Consider the following 20,871-nt stretch of genomic DNA (forward strand, 5'->3'; position numbering starts at 1 on the left):
GTGGAATATTTTAGCAGATCTTGCCAAAGTGCTGCAGAGTGCAGTAAATTCATTTTATTTTTATTCTATCAGCCGTTTGTTAATAATTACATGAATTGTAATGCAGAGGATAAATTGCTTTCACAGAGAAAAAAGTATATTTATGACTGAATCATTCAGCCAAATCACAGCTCTGAACTAAAAAAAACAACAATTTTCAGTCAAATTAGCTCAAAATTCACAATTAAGATAAAGATTTATTTGCAGAAGCAGCTGATACAAATGATCAGAATATGATTCTTTAATCATAAATGGTTTATGTCAAAGCCTATCAGGAAAAATTATTTGCTATTCACGCACACACACTCATCCACACATCTTTAGGCCTACAGGTCATAAATACAGTCAATCTGATATACAAATATCTGGATAGATTCATTTTCTGTTTTACAATGAATTATGGGCAAAAAAAATAGTAATTTTAGAGTGAAGGACTAATGAGGGGGAGGATTTTTAAATAAATATCCCAATGAAGCAGCATGGAAACACTGCAGACCTCCTCCTAGAGCCACTTTGCCTGATCTTATTACTAAACGATGAAAATCAAACTTCAAGTCTTTGCCGTACTTTTTTCTCCAAAAAGTTTGTCTTCTGTCTATAGAGGAACACAGAAAAGCTGCACAAACAAGCCTGTAATATGGGAAACGAAAAAGCAGCCGATTTCTTTTCATTCTCTATGCCGACCAACAGTTGGCAATAAAAAATAGAAAAAGAAAAATTCGAAAACAGGGTACAGGATGTGACAATTCTGTTATATTTGAGAGGAATCTGGGCAGCTTTCAAAAGCAAAAGTATTTACTGTACACTAAATTATATATCTACAACAACATACAGTTTATGTAAATGCATCCATGGTTACACCTGTATGCATGATAAAATTCATAAATCAACTCAATTTACTGCTTGGATGCAGAAAAATAAGCCCTTCAAGGAAAAAAAACAAAAAACAGTACCTGTTGCAATTAACGCAGCAGTGACACCTACTGGGCTTCAGAAGAACAAGTGGTTAAGCTGTTGAGACTGACGTAACGCGATTACGCTCTTCTTAAGTGAAGGCAGAAACAAGAAGCCTTAAGACAGAGGGGCAGTGTGTCCATGTGCAGGGCTTAATAAACCCCCGGAGGATCTGGTGCTGTCCGTTCATTCAACAGCTTCTCTGGAGGTTTACTTCAAAGTCGGGTACTGGCGGGGACCGCCCAAACGACCAGAGCGCACTCCACCTCCCGATGGTGCACTTGTCTGGAAAAAAAAAAGGACAGTAAATTTTTAGAAACTAGAGTTAGAGGGAAAACAGATCCAAATTCTGGAATTCTACCGGTGCAAACTGTGCAGGGTTGTAGAAGGTGATGCCTCCCGTGGGCGCAGGTCCCTGGGCAGGCGGACTCTGCCAAAAGACAAACAGAGTAAGTGAAGTTATTATAAATGCAGCTGGTAAAAGACTTAAACAGAAGACCAGAACGGTGGGGTTTGACGACACTGAACTAAAACCAGGGAAAAAGCAACAATCCACAACAATACACACACCACTGTTACAGGCCAGCCATGCAAAGCCAAAGTCATGTGAACAATAAAGTTTGACTTGGTTTGAGTGAAGGATTTTATGTGCAACCACAGGGAAAATTACCCATTTCATAATAGGTATTGAAATGAATTAAATGTGTCTAGTTTCATATTTGTGACAAAAAAGAACCCAAGTAGCCAATTAAAAAAGCCACCTATCCCACTGAGCTTTGTCTCCAGGTTTTAGTCGAGTCCTGCAGGCGTTTGTTTACGCCGTGGTGAGCCTGCAACACCTCATTACTTCATTTCTGTGATTGTTTGCTGGAAAAAGACTAAGTTTTCCTGCAAGCTGCACTCAACTTCTTTAGCTAACCATTTATTACAATAAACAGCAGTTCCCAGGGCTCAGTGTCCGTGACAACAGTTTCATGGAAATCAGTGCAATGATTACCAGCATGAAAGCACCACAACAGTTGTGCTGATGGGGTTTTTGTGCATTTTTCAGTCTGTGCTCTTAGTCCAAACAAGTGTAACAACAGTGAGAGCAACAAGCTCCTAAAAATATATATTTTTTCAGGTAAGATCCCTGATCTGAGCAGCAGATTACAAGAACGTTTCAGACTTTTGTCAATTTGACCTGCAAGACAGACTTTGTCATTAAGGTATCACTGACACGTTTTACATTTGCTGTAATAATCAGAAATACTGAAAATAACAGCCTTTTGGAATGGTCATAATTTATTTGATACAATCCAAAAATATATTCATACATATTTTTTATATATTTTTCAAATTTAGTTTATTGACTCAATAAGTACTTTTTTGTTCTTCTAAGGCTTCTGTCTGTATTTGTACCAAAGCATCCACTTGGAATCCCTCCTCTAACACAAACCGCTTCTCTGGAAACGTAAAACATTCAGGTAAAGCTGCTCATAGCTATTGATTCTCCGACTGTGTGGGTTGAAAATGACATCTCCACACAGACGAGCGAGTCACTGCTGCTCTACTTGTTTCAAGTCCAGTGAGCATTTGCGTTTGCCTGTTCCCGCCGCTTTCGTTCCGTTAGTAACGCTGGAGGCAATATTAGATTCAGCAGGCAGACAAGCAGGTTAGGAGAAGCAAAGCTTAGGGGGTGAACGGTGACGTTAACAATGAGGTGAGCTACTGCAGGGTGATGAGGAGGTGCATCCGAGGCCTGACTGGAGGTACCTGGTTTAAATGCTGACTCACTTCGCGTGATAAAGAACTCATTGAGCTAGAACGTGAGAGCTTAAAGGAGGCAGAGAGGAACAGACAGACAGAGAGACAAAGCAGAAACCCAGATGAATGAACTCCATGCACCTGATTAGTTTCAATTCAACAGTTTAGGATGGAAATGAACTCATTAGCTTAGGAAAAATCAGTATTATAAATCAGTCAGGATGAGAATTTTAACACAGCTACACTGAACGGAAACAACAGTACATTCCTTAGGCTTTTAAATTCAATAATGCAAGTCAGCATGAAAGCAAAATACATGTACTTATGTCTGTTTAATTGCTAAAAAGAAAAAATTAAAGAGGCCTCATTTTATCAGCTACTGTTGGGTCTTACCTCTCCAGACTGGGAACTATCAAGAGCAGGAGGACCTTCAGGGGCCGGCGGCATCATCGTCGGGTTGAACATCTAAACATTTTAATAACGGCAAAGATTTTTTTAATGAGTAGAAGCTCTAAACATGTTTTTTTTAAATAAACTGACTATAAAAGATGATACATTTAAATCAAAATGGGCTATAAAGTGAGTTATGCATTAAAAATGTCACTTTAAAAAAAAAAATGCTACACTTTTACAAGTACATAGTAAAAAAAAAATGAGATCTTCACTAAATCGTCAAATCAAAACAAATTAGAAACAATAACTGACTTATTGGATCATTTTAAATAAAAAGTAGTCAGTTTGGACGAAACGCCTTCTTACTGCTTTTAAGCTAAGTTGTTGTTGGGTCTGACTACAACCAACAAAAACACCAGAATAAACGAGCAACAACAAAAAAAAAAACATGTTTGAAGAGTTTTAACTCCAAATAAGCAGAAAAACATGATCTAACATGAACGCTCTTCCATTTACAAAGAGCTAAAGAATGTTCCATAAGATGATTTCAACATTCTACTGGTTTTACATGACATGTAAGGTTTTGTATGAAGTAAGCTGAAACTGAACAACTTCTTTTTCAGAAGAAAACGTGCTGTAATGTGAGATCAGAATAAAACATTCCATTTTTTTCTCTTCGAAGAGTAAAAACTCCTCGCTGCAGCTGTCAATCAAACACTGCAGATCTGGGTTTGATTGACCACTTTCTCTGCTCCAAAACCACAGTCAGCCCTGGAGTCACCTGATACTGGCTGGATTGAGTGAGATGTGTTCGAACAGAGGAAATCAGAGAGTCCTGACGACCTTGAGGAAGAAATAATGCTGGAGCAGGAGTCAACTAAGACCTCCACCGTGAACGGTTAGGAAGAATCTGACAACAAACATGTCGCCAGGAAAAGACCAAAACACGCAATAAAACGTCTACAAAAAAAAAAAACACCTGACAAATGCTTCTGGAAGAGCCAGTTTATTTGTTTCTTCCATCAAAACTATTAAATATTTAAAAAAAAGTATTTTTTGTAAAAACTTATTTTAATTTGATAAACATGGGTCTAAATTTGACCGATTTTTAATCCACTAGTACCTCGGATAACCTTAAGAGGTCTCATGGATTTTTTTTCAGTGTAATTTACACTGAAAAACTGTGCGTTGTGGTTTTTCTTTTGCTTTCTTATTGGCTGTTGACCCGGTCAATAAATCTCTTCCATGCTATGTCTCCTGTACAGAATGCGTTCGTTTTGCCAAATCTTCTTAAATCTTTGATCTCGATCAGATCTTTGTTTTTATTCCTGTAACATTAAAGATCCTACGAAGGTTTGAACTTTGAGAGTTTAAACAGAGAAAAATGTTAAAAATGTTCTGAGAAAAGTGTATAAAGTGTGTAATGAGGGGTATTACAGACTTAAAACATCAGTAATCCTACTTTGCGGATTTTACTATTGCGGGTTATTTTTAGAACTTCGGCAATAAGCGAGGGAACACTGAGTGTAGTCTTAAAAGCAACCAAACAAAGAAAAGCTGGATTGACTTTTAGATACCTGTGCAGCAGAGCTATTCGGGGAATTCTGCTCATGGTTTCCACCTTCACTGCCCTCAAGAGGTTGTTGGTCGTCTGGAGCTACAGGAAATAAATCAACATTAGACTCTTTATGGAAACAACACATCTATATGATGATTTAACTCACTTTAATCTATGACACACACCTGAACTAGGCACAAATAGGTTATTGGGCATTGGCATCGGAGCCAAAGGAGCAAAGAGGTCTGCTGGAGCAGGGGCCACTGCACTTGCTTTAGCCGTTCTACTTGGGTTCAGAACATCCACATATCTGCCCTTAGATCCTAGGAAAACGGATCATATTTGAGTGGTTAGACACCAAGAACAACGCAAGTTCAAACATACTGTTGGTGCAGGCATAATCCACAGCAAATACTATTCTTTTCACCTGCTTTAATCGAGAACATGTTGACACCGCCAGGTGGAGCGGCAGGTCCTCCAGGCCCAGGCATCTGAGGGATGGCAGGGAACCCAGAGGGAGGTGGGGGAGGTGGTTTAGTCTAAACGGGTTAGATACAGAACATCAGAAAGGATCTAAAAAAAGGTTTCAACGTTTGTCTTAAACTGAAGTCGATTCCTGACCTCCTCTTCAGGCTCATTCAGGTCAACCCATCTCTGCTTCTTTTCATCCCACACAATCTGTCAAACAAAGCCCCCGACTGTGTCATTCAAGTTTAAGTCACGAAAAACGGAGAAAAGAAAAGGGTTAAAAAAAAAAAAGAGAGAAACAGGCAAGTAACGCTACTCACAGACGGGTTTTTGTCATCCGGCAAGTGAGCCTCATTCCTCCTCGGCATCAGCCATTTCAGCCAGCTAAGTTTCTGTTTGCACGGGAAGAGGAAACACATTTACGTGAAACACGAGTGAAATGGCAAGAAGAGACTGAAGCATGTGTGGAGCTCAGACCTTGTTTGGGGAATCTTTCTTGGTGTTTGTCGCCTCTTTTCGGGGCTGTTCCGGAATAGGTGGCGGAGGCGGGGAGACCTGCTTCACAGAGTTTGCCCGTTCTCTTCCAGAGAAGTTTGATGATATAGACGCTCTGCGAGAGCTGTTCCCCGACTGCTGCAGAACAGAAAATGAATAGAACTGAGTTGTTTACTTTAATTTGTCATTATGCATCCAGACAGTCCAGCCTCTTAAATGCGTTGTAAATATGTCATTTTGAAGCTCATAATTGTGTAACTGTCTTTTCTTATGGCAAAAAAATAAACTAAGTAGAAAAACAGATTTATTTAACTTCTCCAGAGAATTGGCTGTCAAATATATCCCAAAATACTTGATTTTGTTGTTAAGACCAGTCTCCATCAATGCGGATTCAAATTAGAAAATGAGAAAAAATGTGTGTCGTGGAAATAAAAGAAATGCAATCCTCTGCTTACATGGTGCGAAGCAGGGAGGTTGTGGTCCGCCCAGTGTTTATTTTCACAAATATGATGAACCTGCATTTTTTTTTATCTGCTCCTGATTCACAACAATCTCGATAAAGAAAAATCCCGAAATACCATTTTTAGCTGAATTGTCTTTATATATGCCCTTCATGATAAGAAAAAAGAAACAAGAACATGCTACAAACACCAAAAACACGATTTCCATTGGAATGTGTCTTTAAGGAAACACATGAAAAGAAAGGAGTAAAAAAAGAAAAGAAAAGAAAAACAGCTAGTCCTAACGTCTTTCTTGTGTGACCTGACTCGTGTGCTGTTGTTTTAGTTTACAGAACACACAAACTTACCAGATGTGAAGAGGACTCTGAAATAGTCCGTGTTCTGCCAGCAGTCTGGAATGTAAAAACAACAGGCGGGTAAGATTTCCATGTTGTTTGATCAACCAGAAGAATAATTCAGTAACTGACCTTGTGAGCCATATAATCATAAAAGTCCGACTGAGGCGTGAGAGAGTTTCTGGGAGGGGGCGATGGCATCATGTGCTGGGAGTCCAATGGAGGCTGTGGTTGCTCCATAGGTGGCATGTGCTGTGCAGGGAAAAGTGGGGGGTTCATTTGCACAGGTGAATGTGGCCCTGGTGGAGGAGGCATGTGTGTGGACACTTGTGTCGGAGCTCCAGATTGCTGATGGCCTCCTGCTGTCTGCATATGCTGCGGCTGGAAGGAGGGAGGGGTAATGCCGGGATCCTGTTGAGGGTAACCAGGGGCAGGTAGTTGCCCTGGTTGTCCAATAGGGGGTACTGGGTAGAACTGGGGTGGATCGGCGGGGGGATAGACCTGAGGAGGACCCATGTCGTCTCGGATAATGGAGCTAGGAGCTGAAAGAGAGTGCAAGAAAGAATACAGCTCAGTACTTGGAATTCTGACTGGTTCAACCCAAAGAAACAACAAGAGATCACTTTAAAGTAGGCCCACCAACTGCAGGAAGGACCACCGGAAGCGCAGTAACGTGATTAAGGGCAGGTGTCTCAACAGTCATGCGACATGGGCCGGGGCCCCTTCTAAGAGCTGTTGGGTCTCTAGAACAAGATCAGCAGTCTGGTTTGTCTGGGGTGTCTGCCATTTTGTGCATCTCTCACAATGAGGAGACGCACAGGAAAACCCAGGAGGCATTAGAAGGACTGTGTCTCGTGTCTCTGAGCTGGTCTGAGAGCCCCTTAAGTCCCCCCCCAGCAGAACTGTAGGAGATTTCTGTTCAGAGGGAAGTCTGGGCGTCTGTACAGGCTCCAGATAAATAGTGGAGGATGGTTGAATGGATGGACATCAATACTTTAAGTGAAAGCAGATTTTGACAAATCCACACACCTGGAGGCATCAGGCGGACTTCTTGTGAGGGAGGTCTGGGCAATAAGGAGGTCAGTGGGTTGTCGGGGGCTGGACCGTCAACCTCCAGTGGCATGCTGTATGGTTCAGACGGAGTAAACTGTTCCAAGTCGGACGTTTCACTGCGGCAATCAAACTGTGGAGGAGTTCTTCTGTCCACACTGTAGGTAATTGCACCAGTCTGAGGAAAAAAATCAACAACTTATGGCTGTACTTTCCATGTTCCAAATGAATGAAGTCTTATACAACAACTTTAAAAATTGGTTGGATTAATAAAAACTATTTTTGGGTTAAAATGACAAATTCATAAAAATTCGACTTCATTATAATTCAAGCTATGTGAACTTTTAGGGAGTGGTTGTGATACCAAACCCTTGTAACAAACTAAAAAACATTTTAGCCAAATTTAAAGATAAAACCCTTATTTACACATTTATTTAGGCATACTAAGCACTTTCAGTGTTAAAATCTGAAAAAACCCAAGTTGAATTAAGCTAAAGTTCCTTTTTTTTAATAAATAACTAAGCACTTAAGTTAATTAAAAATAAAAACTTCTTACCCATATCTGTCCAATCAACTGCCTGAGCTCAATCAACCAATCTGGCTCAAGAAACCATTCCAGCTCCGGCTTTTCCTTCAGTTGTGGATCATAGAATCGTAGCTTTTCCGACATCTTTAAGTAAAACAAAAAACAAAAACATGGTTCAGAGGAAAACATTCTGGGTTTTTTTAATGATCCAAACTGGCAAAGAAGATCAAATAAAAACCTGGATTATCTGGCTGATGAACACAGGAGAGTAATAGGAAGGCTGCATGAGGACAGTCTTGGATATAACTTCACAGTAATGAAAGGCCTGGGCACACAGGCCTGCTTCAGCCAAACGGCATGCATAGATCAGCTTGAACACCTGATTAAAAAATGAGGAAAGAAGAACATTTTGTAGAAATCTACAGCCGTAAAGTCCAATGGGCTTGGAAATGTAACAAACATGTATTTGATGGACCTGTACAGACCTGTTTAAAATTTCCAAACAGTCAAGAACCTCTAATGGTGTACAAAGTTAAAAACAAACCTGGAAATTGGGCAGTGAGCAGGGCTGAGAGCCCAAAGACTGAGCATACTCGTAGGCTTCGGTCCTCTGGATTGCTTCATTTGTGGCAAACTGTTGAAAGGACAAACTGAGGGAACAAAAGAAAAAATGTAAACGTTGCTACAGATATTTTAGATTTTCACTGTAGCTAAAGCTATTTCAGATTTGAGTATAACCTGTGGTTGGAGCCAATCAGAACCAACTTGGTGCTCTTCTTGGTGAAAACTCCCAGACCAACTTGTGCCATCAGGTAACAGAAGTGTGCAGCATCAGTGAGACCTTTAGAAGCTGCCCAGAACAAATAAAACAAACAAAAAAAAAAAACATTCAAATACTCAATTAAACACTATGAAATGGTGTTCCTTTCATTTCCACCTTACCAAGAGTGTCACCCATGGTGGTGATTGTGCGAGTATCCAAGTCCAGAGTCTGTGAAAGGTTTGACAACACCATGGCCAAGTGAGGACGCCAGTCGCCCCATTTCTCCTCTCCACAGCACTACAGAAAAATTTGAAATACAGCTCAGCTAAAGCAGCAACAAAGACACGGAACTCAATATGCTTTAAACGTGGCCAGTGAAAGAGGATGGCTGCAAAAGAAAGATCAGAAATGAAGGACAGAAGGAAAACTCACGGTGGCTGATGCAGGCATTCTTCCTGACATCAACTGGTAAATCGTCTGAAGAGGATCATTCATTGGTAAACTATTTGCAAACCTAATAAACCAAAACAAAAAGTTATTAAAATATAGGGATAAATTGAAGAAAAACCTTTGAGAGGAACAAATTTGTACTTTGTCATGACACGTGCATGAGTTCGGCTATCCATCTTACTGGCCAGCAGTAACGCGTGACCCCAGAGACCAGCTTTCATGGCAGCTTCCAGAGCCTCCTACTCCCCAGAAAAAAATAAACGTTCAGCTCTCAAAGCTTAGAAACTCTTTGAATAAAGTGCAAAGAGGTCTTTGTTACTTTTTTGCGGCCAAACAGGAGCAATTCTCGGAAGCGCTCCGTTTCCTTGCCAACATTCTCTGGGACAGTCATAAAGGTGTCGGACAGAAGAGACAGCGGTCCAGTTCCTTGATCCTCCTCAGCGTGTGCCAGGGGTTCGTTATTAAAATCGATCAAATTTGCCTCATTGGGACTTTTGCCGGGCAGCCAGACAGAGCGATGCTCCTTCAACAATAGATCAGCGATGTCGGTACCGACGACGGTCTGAAGAAACAAAAGAAAACAGTGATATTTCGGCAAAATCTTTTTTTTAATATACTCTGCATCTTAGTTATTTGAGGCTACATCTGCATAGTCTCACTCCATTCTGTCTGCAAAGAAGCACAATAAAGTCCCAAAGCAGGCGAGCAGAATCCCTGTCCAGGAGGTTGTTGTCACGGGAACACTCCAGTCCTTTGCTTTGGGAGAATTTGATCACGTCCACTTTATGGGTCTCCCCTCTAATGACACACAGCAAGAGGTTGAAGATAACGGACACATTAGATCCTTTTTAAAAATATCACACTACACTTTAAGATCAAACAGATTAGATTAACTGTTTAAATTAAGTTGCTACTGTAAGGAAACTCCAGCGCCTGCTAATATTTGCCAATTTTTAAAATTCAGTGAACACCTGCAAGTTAAACAAAGTACCCAAAGAGTTTACATTCAAAAAATCATAGCAAAAACCAGAAATGAAAGCACTTTTTTTAAAGGGTTTGTGACAAATAGCAGAAATTTCTGCATCAAGCTTTGAGTTTACAAGCTTTTAAAAACAATTATGGAAGCCTCATCAAAACAGCAGTTTATAAAATAATGCCTTATTAAATTATAAAGATCAGCTTAACTGTTTCTCTAAATCTTTTGTGTATGCTAACCGTATGATTCTGCAGTAAAAAAAAGGCCAAAATGAAATATTACATTAAACATTTTTTAAAGAGCTGTAAGTATTGGTGATTGTTAAAGTCAATTGTCAAAGTTTTGATGCAAAGACCAAAACACAAACAAGGAGCGCGTTTATTTTAGTTTCTTTTTCTGCAGTTTTTTGAACCAGTATCTTTGCCTTACAGAGAACATTAAAACATATTTAATTTTTGCTAATTAATTTGGATTTGTAGTTTTATGTAAGATCTAGAGATGAAAAAAACGATATTTTTAAATAACAGTTGAATAGCTCACTTAATGAGAGGACCAGGGAATGCCCGTAGCTCTGCCTGATCAGGAGTGTCCTGCAACATGGTCTGGAAAAAATTAATTTGAACAAGAGGGTGAACACACTGCAAGTTCTTAGCCTTTATTTTCACAATAAGAGTCTAAGAAGCATTATCCTAAAAAGGGAAACCAGCAATGCAAATAATCTTAATGAGGTAAAGAAAGGAAACTCCTGTATGTGTAATGTATTAAACTAACAATCCTGTTAAAATGTTGTCATTACATATGAGCAAATGTGTCTGAGTTACTAATGTGTCCCTATGAGGACAGACAAACACAATCTGTTCAGATGTACCTCCAGGTTGTAGATATCAACCAGAGCTGGCTGTCCAGCTGAGGGAAGATTGGGTAAGACCTGAACCAAATGACCACCGGGTCCGAAGCGGGCACAGCGGTGAGGCATGGTGAACTTTTCTGGCGTTGCAGGACGAGGGGGAGCTACAAGAGAAATGAGAGTCAGACCGAAAGTACTTCACCAAACCTTTGTTTGGATTTTAACATTTAAAAGATGTGTTTAAACCGAGGGTTTTGCTTCCCAATCCTGATGTTTAAGTACCTCTGCCTTGCAAGTTTCACTTTTTTTCTCATGTCAAAAACTTCAATCTCAGTGGTGGGAAACACAGTTCAGTCTGTTCCAGAGAAACTTCTGAACTTCCATGCTTCCTGTGCTTCTAATGATCAATTTATTTAGAACTTGACTCTGTTGGTTTAAGTCAACTAATGCTCAACAGCAGCATAACTCTCGGAGTCGCATTTCATAAATCCCTCACTCTAGAAGCATCCAACATTTTCATCTCTCCCTGGTGGATCCCAAACAGGATTTATCTTATCATATACTTACGTTGTTTAGGGGCAATCCAGGAGCCGTCTGTGGTGTAATCTGAGGAGTAGAGGTATTTCTGGGTGGCATCAGTCTGATCGGGGTACTGCGCGTATGAGTAGTTCACAGCCATAGAAGTGTTGTCACAAACATCGACTGTCAAGTCAGGCTGACTCCTGTAAATCTGGCTCTTTAGTGGGGAGAAAATGGAAGAAAAATAAAAAGGCTCCTTTCAGTGTCAGAATAATCATTATAAACAACAGAGAAAAACTTTTTTCCCCAAACACAAGTTCTGACAAAAGAGGCTGACTTTTTCACAAACCTTTCACTGGTCTACTTGACCACTTTAAGCAGTTTTACACTCAAAATTGCAATTTTGTTAAAACATGTGTAGCATTATTTGAAAGGAGTAAGTGTTCCACCAGTCTGACTGCACAGTCATGTTAAAAAAGCAAATAAGTTTTGCAGAGGATGGAAAAACATTTAGTAAATTGAAATTATTTGACTTTTGTTGTTAAAACTTATGAACCAAGAAAAGACAACAAAAATCCAGTGTGCAGTCCAAATACCTGTTGTGAGCGGGAGCTAAAGCTGCTCTGCCTGCTGTGGTGGCTGTGCGAGCTGTGGACGCTGTGTGCCGACTGCTCGCTGTGGATGCTGCGCCGATCAAAGTCTTCCCCATACATCTCGCCGCCACAACGGTTGTCATCATCAAAGCTGGGGTCATAACCAGGATAGTACTTCCACTGGTCTTCATACCCCTCTTTCCTGCGCAAAAAGGAATGTATATTTAGAAAAAACACAACATACAACCTCAGTTTTACTCCCCAGGATTTAAAATGCATACCTCTGAGGATACACAGGCTGATTATAGTAATTGTTTCTGTATGTGTCATCATAGTAAGACCAGTATGACTGATCATAGTATCCTCTGTATCGTGGGTCCAATTGTCCATAATATCCTTTGCAAAAGAGAAAATGTTCAATCATGACAAAGAATTGACAAAAACTGATTTTACGCAAACATTATAAAAAAAAGTTCAGATCGGTTGAATATTTTCAATTTCTGTTTCTGTAGTAGCTCATACCTCCATATTCATAGTGCTTGGAATAGTCTGCATAATAGTCGCTGTAGGCACTTCGGTTTGCTCTGCTCTCATCAGGGTAGCCTTGCCTTTTGGAAAAAGCAGACAGACACTATTATATGAAAAAGTCATTAAGGGTTAAGACATGCTGCTTTCCTTTATTCTAGTACAACTGAACAGTCGAATTTAAAAGAGAAAATCGGTGCTTTTATGATCCATGGTCTTTTAAAGCATCAGTCAAGAGTTACATTTTAATGCTGCAGAATCCCTCACTACACACTTTGTACACTTTTCTCAGACAGACATGAGCATTTTCACACACAAGTTCAAACCTTCATAGGAAATAAATCCAGCATTATAAAATGAAAACAAAGATTGCAATAGAAGATTTATGTAAATGAGACAAACTGAGTGCATTCTGTGAAGGAGACACGGAACAGAGTTTATTGATTGATATGGTCTACAACCAATCAAGACCCAGAACACAATGCACTGTAAAAAGAAAAAAAAGAAAAGAAAAATCATCTCTGAATTTCTCTGAAAAAAATCTGCAGAACACTGCAAGCAAACACGAATTTCAAAAAATTGGCATGTTCCCATTTAACAATATCAAAACAAAGTAGAAATGTGTCTTTTTGTAACTGAAAAATCCAAGTTTTGTGTAAGTTTTTAAAAGAGACACAAAGTTCCGTAAACTACTTGGTAAAATGAAGTGCAGTTCAGGCTATAATGAGAGTCTGAAACATCTGCTTACCTTGATGAGGGTCTGTCCGAGTACTGGCTGGCTCTTGAGTTGGGTCGATCCGATGGTGGCTCCCTGTACTGGTAGTTTGGATCACGGTAATTCTGGCTCTGCCCTTCGTATCTGCCGTACCAAGGATCTGATCTCCCACGGTATGAATTATCCTGAGGAAAAAATAATAATAATTATTATCACATATATTAGCAAACCAGCCCATTAAAAGAGAGTTTGGCCCTTACCTGATAATACTGATGTAACCTTGGATCCCCAGGTGGGGGCATATACTGTCCAGGAGGATATTGTGCTCTGTTGTCTGGGTATTCTCCATAATTTCCATAATAAGCTCCGTACATTTGCCCTGGAACAGGAGGAGCTGGTGCCCCGTAGCTGTGATGGCTGCCAGCGGTAGATGGTGGGCGTGGTGGCTCCATTGTCTGGGGATGGGAAGTTGCAGGATGCTCTGGACCTTGTGGCCCTTGAGACTGTGGAGCTGTAATAGCACCCCCTGCAGGACGCTCGGGGATCAGAGCTGAACTTTGATCGTGAGAAAGTGGTGCTCCACTCACAGGAATAGAAGGAGCACTGATTTGTCCCTGTGGAGCAGCCTGAGAATCTAATGTTAGAGAAGGTGTGTTTGAGGATGGCTGGGAGTTTGCAGCTGGTTGTGGGGGTTCTGACAGAACCTGCGGGACAGATGAAGAGACTGGAGTTTGAGAAGAAGAACTCCTCTCCACACTTGCGCCATGCTGAGCATCTTTGGTGACCTGCAGGTAAAATCCATTATTACACTGTGGAGACTCATGAAGAGAAGCCTGACCAGAAGTTTGGCTTTGGGTGTGCGATTGGTGCATAGAAAAATCAAGCAGTTCGTAGTTTAATGACTGATTAGGATTAGAGACAGGAAGTGACACGAGAGAAGAAACATTGGAATTAACTTGGACAGCAGAAGGACCATCACCACTTGATGATTGGCCTCTTGAGAGAGGCGGATGGACTGGGTGAGAATGTGGCAGAAGTGGGATTTCTGATGTTGAAGCCACAGAGCTGTCTCGAGTCAGATTGAGAGGACTTTGAACAGGAGGCGGCGGCATGGATCCCAGAGGGGAAATCGGGTTTTTATTTGAGGACATTGACGGTGATTGGGGGATCCCAGAACCTTGTGAAAGGGATCTTTCCGGGGGTGTGGTTTCTCTGTGACTACCTTGAATGGATGATTGAGAAGAACCTGCATGAATCACACTATAATTGGATACAGGCGGGGCAATTAAAACGGGCTGGTGAAGTGAGCCAGAAACCAAAAGAGATGCATAGCCCAGGTTGCCTTGAGAGTCGGTTGTCACAGCATCACTCACCTTAGGTGGGTTTTCTAAGTTCTCTGAGTGTTGCTGAGAAGTCGCCTGGATTCTTTGGGGGGGTTGCAGGTCCAGTGGACCGTCCTCTGGGGGCTGGATGACATCGGCACTAGGCTCTCGTAGAGGGGCCAAAACTGTAGGGGCAGCAGGAGCAAGGAGGATGTTAACACCCAAGCTTGCGGGGTCATTTTGAGCCCACAGAGTGGTCGCAGGGCTATCGCAGGGCCGGCTGGCCCCAAAAGCACGAGATGAAGGGCGAGAATGAGAAAGTACAACTGGATGTGTCGCATGCGGTACACCACCTCCAGCACCTGGTGCCTGGGAGTGACCTGGGCCAAAAATATTTTCCATATTATCTGGCGGTTGCTCCAAGTTGCCAGATGTGCACTCAGTTCTCCCTTCAACAACCATTTTAGCCCTATCCACCTCAGCAGGACGCACGCCCACTCCATGTGAGCGCACAGGTTCAAAGGAGCTGTTAGCACTGGTTTGAAAAATCCCAGTTGGTTTGGGAGGACTCGGCGTAGAAGGCCATATGTGCTCTGGGGAGCCTGGTTGCATGCCCGTTTCTACGGCCGGAGAGGTATCGATTTGTTCAAAGTAGCCTCCAGCAGCACCAGAAGGGTTAGCATCTTCAGCGAGATGTGGACTCTCCTGCTGAATAAAGGTGCCTTTGGCTCCCTGGTACCGACGTCCCCCAGTTCCACTTCCATGACTCATATTGCTATAGTTTGATGATACGCTAGCAGATCTCATTGGTCTTGGAACAGAATCTGGCGTTTCTAGGTTGGGGCCCGTTTCGAACTGGTCTATTTCATGTGGTGCAACAGCACTACTATGGCTCTCACTAGGTAATACTTCCTGGTTTGGAACACACTCCAAGTTCTCTACATGGTCAAACTGAGTATCAGGTGGCTTCTGGGTATTTCCTGGTACAATATGACTTCCCTCACTCAAGTAAGGAAGGTGTGAATTTTCTTGTGCAGGGACGTCTGCATGTCCACCGAGGCTCTGCGGGATCCTTTGATGCTGAAAAGATCCAACAACACCATTTACTGTTTTATCTCTGTCGCCAGCCAGTGTTTCTTCATTTTCCACATCGTTGCCTTTAAAGAACATTGAGAGAGCACCCGAGTCCTCAGAGTTGGGGTCTGAGGCACTAGCAGCCCTGGGCTCAGGCCCAGAGGCCGGCCCAGGTGCCGAGCCAGCAGTGTCCACAAGAAGAGGTGGATTGTAAGGGCCCGTCCCCATTTGGTGATAGTCCTGTGGTATCTGGTTGAACCATGACTCTTGAGGAGCAGGGTTCTGACTGAAACTATTTTGAGTGTAAAAACTTGAACTATGCTGCTGAATTCTATTTGGGTCTGACCACTGGGAGTTAGCAGAGTTTACAGGATTTGGGGGGTTAAGAGGGGGTTGATTCTGGAGACCAGGCTGGGTTGGAGGGGTAAGTACGTTGTGATGAGGCGACTGACTGTGAGGGGGGTACATTTGAGGCTGTGGATCTATATTCAATAGCTGTGGTGGAGGATCACTAGTAGGCTGGAAATAGTTTTGAACTGATGGGGGGCGACTTGTGTGTTCAGGAGCCCACTGAGGAAAAGATGATGCAGGGGGGTGCGGCTGAAAGTGAACAGGATTAGAAGGAGGCAGTTGTCCTTGAAATGATTGGTTAAAATGTGTCTGACTGGGTGCTGAAGTTGCTGCCATTGGTGGGGACTCGGTCGACACGGACGACGTTTGATCTCTCGAATTAAAGTAGCCCTGTTCACTATTTGAAGATGTATGTTCTGTTTGACTTGGAGCAGGTAGAACTCCAGGAGGTACTGCACTGTGATGGTCTAAGAGGGGAACCCCTGGCAAAGTGGATGGTGGAGGAACAGATGGAGCAAACGGAACACCGCCCAGCGATTGCGGCTGTGGAGGCAGCCCCGACCCATGCTGGGAATACGTGGCACTAGGTGGTGTTTGCATTTGAGGAAGGTTGCCCGTTGGTATTGTTGGGATACCACCTGTAGCCATAGGGGGAGGAGCTTGACCAAAAGCAAAAGGATTTGTCATGGGTTGGGTAGCAGGAGGCATTGTACCAGTCGCTGCTGCAGACTTCTGAGGCCTGGTCCTACGAAACATATTTGGCCCAGAGGGAGGAGGGCCGGAGGCTCCCGGAGGTCCAGCCCGAGGAGGAGGTTGCATGTTTAGAAAACGAGCGGATCCCAATCACTCTGTAAGGTATCACTGAAGACACTCAGGCGCAGTCAGGCATAGCTGTACAGAAAGAAAAGGAGCAGTCAAAGCAGACCCGTGTCCCCTTGATGAAGTCATCCACACCTTTATTTGTATAAACAGCGCAACGTGGCAATTGTTCATAGAGTTCTGAATTGGTTCTGGTTGTAGCAATAATAGTTATTGTATTTAAGTATGTATTATTTTAAAAAAGGATACATAATGTGAATTCAGTGTTAAACTGCAGTAACATGATTTGGATTTAGTGTCAATTAAAATTTTTGTACTGAATTGCAGAAAATCTGAGCTTTTGAGTTTAGAATTTTATACTTTTTAAACATTTATTTATGGTTTGAACAAAAACAAATATAGTCCCACTCAGATCATCTTTTAAAAGCGTTTCCAGTGGTCTTTTAATTATGATTATGCCGTTTTTAGCCACAAAAACAACCCCCACCAAACAACTGTGTTGTTTTCTAGGACATAGTTTTTGCAGAGCGGCAGTGGTTCATTAAAATTTTGCCTCCAAGTTGTGGGCAAAACTGTTCGTGCAGTGTAATGTAAGCCTGACACTACTTCCTTTCATCCTTTTGTTTACACTCTCTCCTTCTAGCTTACAACCCTTCACACCCCCAGCCTAACAAAAATGGCGAGCAACATCGGAAATAGCCAGTTGTACAGTTTGGAGCCTGATGCCAGCTCGGATGCGGAAAATAATGGATCTATTCGCATTTGAATGGATCGGAGAAGGGAGCTGCTACTACTACTCACTACTACAAGTTTTTTCCAACAACATTTTTTCACCTGCTCCTGATTCACAACGATTTTAATAAAGAAAAACTCAGAAATGCTTAATTTTCTTTATATATGTTCTCCATCAGGAGAAAAATGCCACAAGGACATTTGAAATACACAATCTTTTATCAGAGTGAGTCTTTAACACTTAAACTTTTGTACAAAGATACTGAAAAAACTATGGTCTATCACTATTATATATTCATGACTATAAAAGGTTTCATTAACATTAAGTTAGTGATTATTTTAAACTAAAAACAACATTTCTATGACTTTAGAGATCAAGAAGAAACTTTGACACATTTAAAACAGCTGCGCTTTGTTTTTTCACATTTTTCATTCACAGAAAATATGACAGCATTTTTGTAAAGTTACACATTAATTCGTGAAATTCTGATAAAATATGCCAACTGACAACACAAATGAGTAAATCAATCAGATATACTCAAATGCAGATTAGGAAAGGAATAAGACATTTTAGCTAGCTAGCTAAAAGGGCACAGCTTGTGTTTTCCACTAGAGTTGCTACGTGATCCCGGATCTTTAAGTGGTTTATATTGACATAGACCGGTTGCAACCCGGTAAGCTAGCGCTAACGTTGCTGGCATTCTAACTTTTGATAAGTCACAAATGCAAATTGAAAACTCTCGACTTTCTCTCAATACTCTCAAACTTGTTGTTACATAACCAAGGCGTACTCCCTTCGATCATGTAGAGTTAGCCTGTACAGATCAGAGTGCCAAAGAGGAAGAGTGCGAGTGCTTGGCTTTACAAAGCTAACGGGAACGCTACATGTCCTGAACGACATATCCAGCAAAACAAATGTTTTAAGTATGTAAAAATCAAACGAAACAGACCAAAAACAAGTGATCAGCTTCAATTCGAGTAAAATTTGCACTGAAAATGACAAACAGATATGCGATAGGACTCTGGCCACTCGTCGAGTGTTAATTAACAGGTTCACTGCCTGGTCAGTTAGCCTTAGCATTACTGGTTAGTTAGCATGGCTAACTACCTAGCCTTCGCTAACTACTCGTGAACACTTTAATGCTTCTTAATAAAACAAATGAAAAGTTCAGCTGTCAAAAGTGTCAATTATATTATCAAAATAGGGTCATTTGATCTCACAAATGTTTACAGATAAAAGTCAATTCTTACAAATACGCAGGACACTTGGTCTGACACACCACCATCTTCAATGAACACATCCTTCTGGACTACGTGTACAAGCAGCGTCACGGGCCAAATCCCGAGTGGGCGGGGCTGATTCCAGGGGCGTCTCTAGAAAATCCTGGCTCGTGGGGCCAGATGGGTCCCATTAAAAAAAAGCACAACATATTTTCCTTTAATTGGGATACGATTTGATTTAGTACAGCTTAGCTGTGTAAAACATAGTTTTTTAATCTTAAAGTCAACATATTTACATAGAATCTGAGGATGGCAATATTTTCAGAAATACTTTTTTTTTTTAAACTATTTTTAATTTGGAAAAAATTAAACAGACAGGAAAAAATATAATTAAATACAAAATATTGAATATATTAATTATATTAAATATAAAAAGTCTACTACTCGGAATAAAAAGCAGAAAAAATCACCTTATTGTAGTTTTTGGCAAAAATACCTAAATGTTTAAGATTTTTTCAATATAAATGCAAGGTTAGACAAAGAGTTTCTTTTAGCAAATCTTAAAGGCAATCTGACTTAGAATGTGTGCATGATCAACTTTAATGAATTAAATTAATTAAATTTGTCATAATATGTTATCTCTTGTTTCATTTTAACCTCTGGTGAGCATTTTGATACTAAAAAGCTTGTTGGTGGCAGCAATCTGTCCTTTTGGCTTTTGAACAAACTGAACTTAGACTTACAGCTACTGCTTTTACAGACAGAAGGTCAGAATTTTTTTTATTTGATTAAAACAGCTAAGTGAGGAAAGCAGAAATTTGTTTTAGTTTTTAATTGACGTATTCCTTATGTATTAGTTTGTTTATTGGGGTTTGCAAAATCCCCTTGATATTAAATCAGTTTGTTAAAATGGGGAACGATCTACGTGTGTGGACTTGGAGACAGTGGGGAAGTAGTTGATGTCTGAACTGGCCTTTTAAAAAGCAACTTTTAGTGTCTGCTTATAAATTTATTTGGCTTGATGTGACTCAAATGCTTATTGTAACTCACAAATACCTCAAACAATGTGGTTGATAATTAAGGTGGCATATATGAACATGCTTAGATCAACCTCAAGATATGGTCATAGAAGTTTAGGAGTATGAGGTTCTAAAGGTGCCCAAAAAAGGGTTGAAACCGTGTTAAAAGCTTATGTTAGAAAAGGCATTCTCTTCATTGTCTGATAATGCCTTTTAGAAAGTGTTTATGTAACGGGGCCCATGCTAAAACATGCTAATGACAGTGTTTTGAAATTAGGAATAAATTTAAAAGAGCCCTAAAAGGCTGCATAGAATTTTGTGGCTAACTAAAACACAATATTTCATGAGAATGAATATGCGCTGGAATAAACAGAAAGGAAATGGAATTAAAATATTTTGAACATAACACGACTCTAATTATATAGTCCCCCAGCACTTAAGAAGGAAACAAAGACGTCGTTGATTTACCCCTGTGACAGCAAGTCAACAGTGGATTAACAAGGTCCTTGTCAGGTGTTGTTAAACCAGGATGTTGTTTGCAAGTGAAGCACTAAAACAGAAAAAATGATAGGAGCTGGCAAAATCTATAAGCAAAATACGTACGTCTATAAAAAAAATCCAGAGCTAGTAGGACCCAAGTGCAGTTTTTTGTAAGTCAAGTCATTCTGAGGTTGTGCTTTGCCATATCAGCAAAGTGCCGCTAGGGGGCACTGTGATATCAACCCGCAGCTCATTGATAAGCCACAGCAGGGAATTGTACCCACCGACATATTTATTTTACCATTTGTTTTTTTAAATATCACGTTTTTTCATAATAGCAGTTTACACATGAAGTAAATTGAGATACATAATAAATTTGCTAAATGGTAATACTATTAAGGTCATTCAAATATAAACAAAGTTTTGTATCTGAAGAACAC

General features: G+C 40.8%; 1 protein-coding gene across 5 annotated transcripts; it reads right to left on the reverse strand.

The window, feature by feature from the left end:
* Nucleotides 1-42: 42 nt before the first annotated feature.
* On the reverse strand, nt 43-19,048 carry sec16a (SEC16 homolog A, endoplasmic reticulum export factor). Of its 5 annotated transcripts, none has more exons than XM_020707573.2 (32): nt 18,963-19,048; nt 14,787-17,051; nt 13,674-14,198; nt 13,447-13,598; nt 12,696-12,781; nt 12,455-12,569; nt 12,177-12,375; nt 11,629-11,797; nt 11,083-11,225; nt 10,755-10,816; nt 9,898-10,036; nt 9,558-9,800; nt 9,380-9,477; nt 9,221-9,302; nt 8,968-9,085; nt 8,764-8,875; nt 8,570-8,675; nt 8,264-8,404; nt 8,056-8,169; nt 7,479-7,677; nt 6,582-6,991; nt 6,462-6,506; nt 5,636-5,791; nt 5,479-5,550; nt 5,312-5,368; nt 5,118-5,229; nt 4,876-5,013; nt 4,710-4,789; nt 3,133-3,204; nt 2,749-2,808; nt 1,355-1,423; nt 817-1,278 (listed from the first exon to the last, which is right to left on the reverse strand). In XM_020707573.2, the coding sequence occupies exons 2-32, from the start codon at nt 16,977-16,979 to the stop codon at nt 1,204-1,206; spliced, it is 6,342 nt and encodes a 2,113-aa protein (XP_020563232.1). In that variant the 5' UTR covers nt 16,980-17,051; nt 18,963-19,048; the 3' UTR covers nt 817-1,203. The 5 variants fall into 5 exon arrangements, with proteins under 5 accessions (XP_020563231.1, XP_011479877.1, XP_020563232.1 ...); XM_020707574.2 differs by having other exon boundaries at nt 13,674-14,920; nt 16,874-17,051; nt 18,963-19,047; XM_020707572.2 differs by having other exon boundaries at nt 43-1,278; nt 13,674-17,051.
* Between the last annotated feature and the right edge of the window lie 1,823 nt (nt 19,049-20,871).

Source organism: Oryzias latipes, chromosome 12, assembly GCF_002234675.1.
Source record: "Oryzias latipes chromosome 12, ASM223467v1".
NCBI lineage: Eukaryota > Metazoa > Chordata > Actinopteri > Beloniformes > Adrianichthyidae > Oryzias > Oryzias latipes.

Coding starts and splice junctions, on each gene's coding strand:
- sec16a (XM_020707572.2), bottom strand. CDS start 16,979: ATGCAACCTCCTCCTCGGGCTGGACCTCCGGGAGCCTCCGGCCCTCCT. Junction 10,037..10,754: donor TTCCCTGGTCCTCTCATTAA/GTGAGCTATTCA, acceptor GTGTGTCATTAG/AGGGGAGACCCATAAAGTGG. Junction 9,801..9,897: donor TTCTTTGCAGACAGAATGGA/GTGAGACTATGC, acceptor TTGTTTCTTCAG/ACCGTCGTCGGTACCGACAT.